The sequence below is a fragment of the Buceros rhinoceros genome, unplaced genomic scaffold (assembly GCF_000710305.1).
Source record: "Buceros rhinoceros silvestris isolate BGI_N320 unplaced genomic scaffold, ASM71030v1 scaffold7384, whole genome shotgun sequence".
NCBI lineage: Eukaryota > Metazoa > Chordata > Aves > Bucerotiformes > Bucerotidae > Buceros > Buceros rhinoceros.
The window spans coordinates 22,271-31,692 of NW_010406404.1; the positions used below are offsets into that span (position 1 = coordinate 22,271).

The window sequence follows — 9,422 nt, forward strand, 5'->3', positions numbered from 1 at the left end:
TGTCATAGCATGTTATGGGCTGTTTTCTGGGAAAACTGTCCAACTGAATTACATAATACAGCATCCTGGTCACTTCAGGTGTCATTTCTGAGAGGATTTTGCTCTTCAGGAACCTGTTCTTCGATCTTTACATCCAAGGCACTGAAATGACCCAGGGAACCAAGCTGTTGAGCAGCAGGTAGATGGCAGTCAATTGAATGTGACGTGGCATTTTTCCAGTGGTGTGTTCTGGCAGTGTCAACTCCAGGACTTGTGATTTCGACTGGGGTAGCTCAGGTTACAGGCTCTGCCTGAGAGGTTTGCACCAGAGCTCTGTGTACTTCATTAGTTAGGGTATAAAGCCAACCAAGCCCTCTCACTTTAGGACTTGATAATTGTGGCCTCCCACTCAGTAACAGTCACAGACTGGGAAAAGGGGAAATCTGCCAAGGCAGGGGATTCTTGGCAAAGTAAGTGGAGCCATTTCAGTGACCCTGAGGCTGTTTGGTCTTGGGCTGCAGTGATGCTCTTCTGTCTGAGATTGAGCTTGAGAGGTTACACCCTCTGAGTCTGTGTACACCCCATGTCCCTTGTCCAAGGGAGGAGAGCATAGACCTTTTCTGTAGGGCATCAAGAGAGGACAGTCTACCTTCTGCAAAGGCTCTGTTGTGAAACGGCTCAACAATGAAAGACAAAATGTTCACCAGAACCTCCTTTCTGAAGGACACAGATCAGTTGTCTCCTTTGCTGACAGAGAATCCCTCTGGCAATACTGGCACAGGCACCAACTCTGAAAGGGCATTTTAACTTCTGATAGTGTGGAGCTGGAACTAAGCCCAGAGTGATTAAAATGGCTGTATCAGTACACATCATCTTCAGTGAGGTTTTCCTATCATTAAACACATTTTTTCACAGAAAGGTCCTTCTGAAAATGCAGAGGCCTCCTGGGGCAGCAGCTGGCAGGTCCATGAATTTTAAGATCAAGGCTTTACAGCAGTCTGCATTTAGTACTATTCCATGTCCCTTTTTTGTCATGTGTTCACGTGTGTGAGGAAAAGATCTGTCTGCCTTCCTTCTATTGTGTGAGTCCACACCATGAGAGCTTTCCTCTCACAGTCTGTTGATGGGCTTCACTGCAATCACCTTCAAATACATGGAGGAACACCTTTTTAGTTAGGTTAGTTGGTAGCATGCTCTGTAGATGCTGCATTTGACTACTAGACCAGAGGGAGAATTAGTTGAGGCAAGCTGAGCATTTTTGTGTGTAGTAATGAGGTGAGGTGCCACTGTTTCTTTAGCTTCTTCATTTTTGGTTGATGGGGTTAATCTGGCATGTCAGCAGAGTATCTCAGGTAGGAAATTACTTCTGAAGTAACACCTTCAAGTGGTTTTGTTGGCAAACCTATGCAGGCTGATTCTCTTCAGAGGAAATACGTAGCTGTATCTACACAGGGATTTTTGCTGGACCACGTGTACTGACTGGGTTTATTTTTCATATGCACAGACTTTCTTAACCAGTCTCCTGGTACAAGTGAGTCTGCCCATGTGACTAGAAGTGCTATAACTGTTTTGATCAAGGTTTTTTATTTTTGCTTCATTACCAAAATGATGGCAGCACGGTCCCTGCCGTGACCAAATCAGGGCAGCTGGCTAAGCTGTGGGCCCACACGAGAGTTTCTTGGTTGATATAAGCCATACCTGTGCTAACTGGAAGGTGTCCTAGTTTAAGCAGTGTAGACCTGCCTTTTCCAGGTTCTGTTGGTGGAGAGTCACTTGTCCTGGAGTAACTGTAACCACACATGGAGAATTGCATACTTAAAGACAACTTCTGGATGCAGACAAGGCCTTGAGCAGCCCAGCTGTCTGCTGTTTCAGAATTTAGGGGGCAGGGGAGAAAAGCCAGGGAGGAAACGTGTGACTGTGTGTGGGATGGGATGAGGATTAATGCATCATTGAGCCTTGGCAAATAAACTGAATCACTGAATCTTTAATGTAGATTAATGTCAGATTTCATTAGTCTTTGTTCTTTGCAGAGGCTGGCGTACTTGAGTGGATTCATAGAGGTGCAAATTTTTTTACGTATTTCTGTTTAGGTTTTGTTCATTTGTATATAATTATCACAGAAGCTGTATCTATCATGATTTGATAAGCGTAACAAATACGATAGTTTTGGTCGAGACCCCTTCAGTCATTTATATTCTGCTGCTTTTGCCAGTTCTGAGGCAGATAATCAGGTGTGTCTGGTGTTGCACCTGAAGAAAAGACAAGCTTAGGTCGGAAAGGAAGCGTAGCAGATGCAGTGACATGTCCTTTCACTCCATTTCTGTGTGAGTATCTGGACCTTTCTTTGAAGTTCTCATAATTGTTCATTACAAGAGGAATTTATGTGCTTTCATAACAGTTGAGCGAGTTCACTAATATTAGTACTGCAAGTTAGAGCCTGTTGGTATATAGTAGAAGTTGGTTCTTCTGAAACCAGTCTTACTGGGTCAACAACTGGAAAATAATGGGAAAAGTGCAGTCTTTTCTGCCACAACAAAAGTAAGACCTAGGTGGACACTTCTGAATCTGATCACATTTAATTCTCCAAGCTGGCAGTGAAACTGCTGTAGAGTAACCCACAGCATAAGGATAACCAGGACTCCTTGTGAGTCAGCATCCTCCCCCAAAAGTGATAAAACTATTCTGGTTCCTATAGCCAGACCACTAAAAATCTGCAAACTGCAGAATGTACCCACACCTGGGAACCAGTGGCTGCATTTTCTTTGTTATGGTGGTAACTCCAGGGATCCTTTTTTGAAGAAAGGTTAAGGCTGGCCAGAAGGTTTTGAACAAATTTCAGAATGTCACATTCAGATGTTTTACCCTCCCTTCCTTCTTTCGTTACTTACTTCTGCCTTCTTTCTGTCTTTCATGTGGCTTGGTGTACCCATAATTTTCACTTCCAAGACCTCAAACCAGTTTAGAGCAAAAACCTGAAATAAATATCGGCGAGGGTCAGACTGAGAAATTCTAACTAATTTTCTACTATGGGAATTACATTTACTGTTTAGAAGTGAACTATTTGCCATTGCTGAGTTAGGAAACTGCTTTTTAAGATTTTTCTTAAAAAGTAGTAAAAGATAGTTTCATTCATTTGCTAAATCCAGAAAAGTGTGACCATGATAGGGCAGCAAGCAGTTTGAACCTGTTAAGAACAGCCGCTTGCTAGTGAAAAAGATTGCTCTTTTCAACTTACACAATCAGTTTCTGGTTTCTGGCACAGGTTTTCATCCAATAAGCCTTGCCTGCTTACAGAAATGTGCGGCCTAACTCTCAAGAAATAGGCGTAAAATATCTCTCTGTGTGTGTATGTAAATATGTACACATGTGCAAGTCATCTGACACAGTCCTAATTTTATGTGTAAGCAGCGTGTTATATACTGTATTCATAACATACCCTTCACACTACAGATTTATGCTAAAAGTATCCTAATGTTTCTGACAGCTCATGTGTGACATGAATGCAATCCATATTTCTTGGAGGAGCTAATCTAAGCGGTTTATTTTCCGATACTGCTGATAGGGCTATATCTCTAGGTGTCACTGCAGTTGAGATTCTGATGGTAACATATTGTTTACGGGTCACTGCCTTTGTCTAAAAGAATAGGTTGGAACAGAATAGCAAAGGTTAATTAAGTTTGTCTATCAGGGAGGGACAGATATAGATGTCTCTTGTATTTTCTGTGCTAGAATCAAAGTAAGTCAAGGCAGGGTATCATAGACTCATTTTTTTTCCTTGTGCTGGAAAATATGCTTAGCTGGTTTTAGGAATGAAACAAAGCCACCTTGGGCAGTGTGAATGCAGCAGTAGTTGTGAGGCGTCGAGTTATGGGCAGTAGCATTGCAAGGTAAGAGACATGGCAACCCTGGTTTACAGCTGGGGAAACTGAGGCAGGGAAGTGTTAAATAACTTGCCTGTGATCACACAGCCCACAGGTGACAGAGCAGAGATTCATAATGTCTGGATTTCCACTTAGGTGCCCAGTGGATGCCTTCTCACCTCATGCCAGAAACTGACCTGTGAATTCTGTTGACTGCAAATAATGGCTCATAAATGCAAAATGCCATTTTATGCCCCCCTAAAGCTGGCTTTATTTTTGAGATCAAGGCAGAAGGAGGGGGCTGTAAGAGAGTTTTTCTGGTGTTTCCATAATTACTGGTTTTGTTTTAAGGCAACGATTGGTGAGTCATGGGTGAGACAGAGGGGTGGAAAGCTTGGATGGAGAGGGTGAAGTGATTTGGCCAAGATCACACAGCACACCCAGTGGCAGAGGTGCAAAGGACAAGGATAATTCTTTGATCTCTCTGTTGCTCTGAATTTTTTGCAGCTCTTGTCACCCAGGATTAGCATCCACAACCTCCTTGTACTTCCTGGGAATAAGCCCCATAGTTGGAATCAACTGTCAAATGCGAAGGTGCTGCTAAGAGTAAGAGTGGCTTGCTCGCAAGGAGATAGTGGCTGGCAGTTTTGGCAAATAAGAGAATTACCCAGGTGATGTTTTGTCTGAATAAATCATCTGGGAAGGGCAGGAACATTTTCTAGTCTCTGAGGCTGGGAGAAGTGAGCCACCACTTGTACTTGCCGTGCCTTTTTTCCATCTCTGGTCTAGCCACTTCCTCTCCTTGGCTCTTTTCCATGAATAAGATGTGTAGAGGTTATGCAGATGCTGCCAGGAGCTTGGAAGGAGGAGCAAGGCTTTACATCACTCTTCCACCAGCTGTTGAGAAAGGTTTTTTACTGGAATGGTCTCAACTGATGCAAGAGCATTTTCTTTGTTTCCCTGGCTTTTGCTACATACTCTGTCACTGCTGGGCAGTGCTGTAGGGCTGCACTGACTGTTTCGCTCTATGATGGATAAATTCTGCTTCCAGCGTGCCTGTTTGTGGATGAGCATTAGCTGCCTCTTGATTCCCCATAACTGGTTTTACAAGGGAGCAAGGAAAGAATTTTCACTCTGTGCATGGTCTTTTATTCAGGCTTTATTTATTTGTTCATGAGTTATAAGCATCCCACTGTTGCTTGCAGTACATGTTTTAAAAAGTTACTGTGTGCACTGTGTTGTACAATTTTAGGAGTACGCTTAAATGTTGAATAGGCCAAATGCTCTTTTCCAGTGATGTATCTCCCACTGAAGTCAGTGACGTACTGGTGAATCACTCCTGCAGCTGGGATAGGGCACTATCTGCTCTGGAATGAGATGCTCTGTAAGTGAGCAACTCACCTGTTCAACTCAGGACCTCAGCATGCTCTCTGGAAAGAGCAAGTGCATGCCCTTCCATTCCACAGCACTTCCTCACCTATACCATGCTTTAATCTTGAGGCATTGTAGCCTGTGGTGATAGAAACCAGAGTGGCTTGTAGGACTGTCCTAGCCCTTTCCAGTCTTGGCCTCACTGTAGGTCTGGAAGAGGTGAGGGAGGCAGAAGGAGACAACCACAGGGCCCAGGCATCTCCTTCTGTGATCCCTGCAGGACCCCAGCACTCTCCCAGGACAGGACCCAGAGAAGGATCCCAAACCTGGCACCTGGCTGCACTGTTCAAATGGCCAAACTGCTCTGGGCTAGAAATAATCTGAATGTTCCAGGGCCCCCCTAGGGTCCGCCCCTTGCACCCCAAAATGGGCAAGGACTACTCTCCAGACCTGCAGGGTTTAATACAGAGGAAATGCCCCATCTCATGAGGTAATGATCTCCTAAGCCCCTTTTTAGTGCAGTGCTAAGGTCAAGAATTTTTATGACTGGTTATTTTTTTATTGTTACTGTAAAATAGGATTGCTAAGCGCTATAAAAAGGAAACCTTATGGTTCAGATTTACTGCAGTGTGTATTCTAAGCAGTTTAATAAAACAAACCCAAAAGCTTTTAGATTTTCTTCAATGGTTATTACACAGCATATTCTTTGCAGAGCCAAGCCTCTGGCTGTTGGTCGAACTGTGGTTCATAGACTTGGTGTGGGTAATAAGATTATAAAACATGTCTCTTGCTAGCCAGCTACCACACACTAATAATAATAGTAGTAATAATTCATTGCATCCAGAGATTTTAGGTGAGTTGTTTTTTCAAGAAATGCAGAAAAACCCTAAAAAAAAAGGTTTGAAAGGAAACAGGTCACCGCATCCATGCTACCGGAAGAGGAAACATGCACGTGGTCGTTCCAGTGCCAGGGAGTGGCCTCTCCATTTTGTTACAGCTGAAATAATGCTGTCTCCTGCAGGTGGCCTTTTCTCAGTTGTATGCAGGAAGGGGTGGACATGTGTAGACTGCGAATGCTGCCCACAGCCCTGCCCCACCAGCGGCAGGGAAACAGTGTGTACAGAATGGCAGGCAGAGAGGAGCTTGCTAACTTTTTTCCCCCATACTTCTCAAGTAAGTAGAGCTTTGAGCTTTGCAGATTCAAAATGGCTTTTGGGAAGTTTGTATTACCAATCCCTAATTTCAGGGTAGAGGCAGCCTCAGTTTTGCTGAGGGAGTCTGTGCAGAACACCTATGTCTGTTTCCAGGAGGAGGCTGCCATTTTTCAGAGCAGCAGAGGGGATGTCAGTGGCTCTTTTGAGTTCAGGCTTCCTGAGGATGACAGTTTAAATTTTTTTTAAGGGCAATTTACTGTTTATCATGGATGGAACTTCAGAGCATGTTGAACTTCATCTGCATGCATAAGGTGCAGCTGGTAGAAAAATTGAAGTATTGCTTTAATTTATAATAGAAAAACTTGCATTCAGAGTCTGAAAGTACATCCTGCCAATGCCTCAGTACATGTGCAGGCACATGTGACTGTGCTGCTGTCAGAAGACGGGCAGAGGGCACTTTGCTTCCTGTAAACAGGCACTGCTCTCTCTCAGCACTTAATCTCGCTGCAAACCTGGCTCCACATGGAAAGCAGGATGTTGCCCTCTCTTATTAGAGAGCACCAGTAGGATTTTGTGTTACTTGGGCCACATTATTTCCAGCTAGACATACCAAATGAATATTGAGTTATTAAGGGAACCCCTGGAAAACAGGAGGTGACTGCATACTGGCTGCTTCCCCAGAACATGACAGTGGCTCGTTCTGCCAGGGCCAGATGCTGGGGGTGTGCTGGCATAGGGCAGCTGCCTGGGACAGCTGTCTGAGCTTCACAGCCTGGGAAATGCTGAGGAGCAGGATTCCATGTATGACTGGCTGGGACCCGAGGGAACCGCAGTGGAGCTGACAGAGCTCCTCTAACCGAGGTGAGACATAGCTGAAAATGCCGTCTAGCACTTCCGCTTGTGAAGACAACATCTAATGCTGTAGCTGGACATGCGTTACTTCTGGCACTGCTACCTTTATGCCTGGTTCAAAACTGTGGTATTTTTTGCTCTGCCTGGAAGTTTTCCATCATAGAATCATTCTGTGCGCCAAAGACTTAGGGAAACCTGTTAACGTTTTGCATTGAAAATCATAAACTTGTGAAGCATTTGCCTGCATTTTTTGGAGCACTGTAGCTACATTACATTGTAGGGCTTTGGAACGAATAATAGTAGACGGTAGTTCTTTCATAAAAGAAAAATTTTAGAAAGCACGCCACCTCCCTGAGGAGATCAATTTGGATGTTTTTTGAGCACTGGAGTAGGACAGACTGATTTCTGAGTGCTGCAGTCTGCAGGAGAGTGAAGGGCTTGTCTGGTGGGCACCGTGCTGATGCAGTGGACCTGCTGGCTGGTGTCCAGCTGTGGCTCCGCTACAGGCTTTCCATGTATCCTTCCCATCCACCCCCATGACCTCCTTCAAACTGGGGGGTAGGGGGGGAAGGTGGGGCAGTGGGCTGCTTGTGTGGTGCTGGGGCCCAGCTTTCACAGGCTGCTGTTGCGCTTCTCTCTTTGACAGGTGAAGGGCATTGAGAGCCGCCATGCCGTCAGCTCCCAGTACCGCATGTGCTCCTACTACCCACCTGCTTCCTACCTGGGACAGGGGGTTGGCACTCCCACATGCCCCCCCCAGATCCTGACCTCTGAGGATATCCCCTCCTACTCAGAGTCGAAAGCGAGAGGTAAGTGCACCCACTGGGGTGTCTGGGACTGCCTTGCCTTGGGACAGGCACCCATGAGGTTTGGGCTGCTGCTAGGAAGGGAGATTGGCATCAGAGAGTAGGTGTTTACAAGATGGTGGCTGTTTTCTGGAAGGCTTGTAGTGCGATGGCAATGTAGAGCTATTACCATAAGATGCTGCGAGCTTGTACTTCAGAAGTCTGGTGGTTCAGAAGTGCAGTTAGTCATACCTTTCTGCTCCTGTGTATGTCTCCAAATTGTACAGAAGGTCACTTGAGGTGCCATCTTTGGTGCTTACCACTTGCCTCCTTCATGGGAACAAAGAAATATCTTTGTCCCCACCGCAGAATTATCTTTCCTCAGTTTTCTTCTCAGAAGTGCACTTCATTATTTTTTCCACAGGCCTGCCACTGAGCCTTTGCTCTCCTTTTCTTTCTGAACCACAAGTGGAAACTATTCTTGCATCTCTACCAAGTTCTGAAGCCCTTTGCAGACTTGCTTCCTTGATTGCTTTCAAACTCATCACACCATGTTCCTTAATTCAAAACTACTGCAGATAAATTTGTCTTTTCATATCCAGTGTTTCTTGGCTGTCCTACAGATTACTATAATTGGTGAATTTACCACCAGCAGAGCTGCACTACGGGAATTGAGCTAACCCTTCTGTAAGCTGTTTCTCTGCAGCAATCAGTGAGTTAGGCAGTTTAATTTTGTGTGGTCTGTGGGAAGGTTTTTTTTTTTTTTTTTTTTTTTTTTCACCCCCCCAAATTTTTGTGGGGGTTTCTCTGCAGCAATCAGTGAGTTAGGCAGTTTAAATTTGGGTGGTCTGTGGGAAGGTTTTTTTTTTTTTTTTTAGCTTACTTTACACCTGCCAAATTTGTGTGTGTGTGTTTTGGGTTGGTTTTTTTTTTACAGTCACACCACTGGCAAAAGCATCCACACCCATTTACTTCTTTGATGCACTTGCACATTGAAATTTATCTTCTTCATATCTGATGGAAGGATGTATGTTGCTTAGGTTCCATAATTGTTTTCAGTTATGGCCTTTCTGTGGCTCATGTCTTGGTGTCTCCTGGATTAGTGTTGTGATAAAAAAATAACAGTGGTTTTGTCGTGATAGGACCTGAAGGACTCCCAATGAAGTTTTGGAAGGCAGGGTGTGTGTAAAGTCGTACCTGTGGCTGGTGTAAATCATCACTAAGCCCTTGAATTCAGTAACTCCAGAATGATTTATTCTGAGGAGGTGGCTGGTCTTTCAGAGTGGCTGTTTTCTGAAAGTCTTCCAATAAACTGTGACGTATCAGATGGATGAAGAAACAACTCGTGCTGTGGTGTGGTGAAACCTTAGAGTTTTCCTCCTTCTCCAGTAGTTTTAAATGGCTTAGAGAAATCAGTG

At 44.6% G+C, this 9,422-nt stretch overlaps 1 protein-coding gene across 1 annotated transcript in view; it reads left to right on the forward strand.

Annotated features, from left to right (window-relative positions):
• DMRT1 (doublesex and mab-3 related transcription factor 1) overlaps positions 1-8,028 on the forward strand; it is a gene marked incomplete at both ends in the record, with an annotated part of 28,365 nt that extends 20,337 nt beyond the window's left edge. Inside the window, one exon of the mRNA XM_010134072.1 lies at positions 7,866-8,028. Within this exon, the coding sequence (XP_010132374.1) occupies positions 7,866-8,028 (163 nt within the window). The remainder of the gene's footprint in view (positions 1-7,865) is intronic.
• Between the last annotated feature and the right edge of the window lie 1,394 nt (positions 8,029-9,422).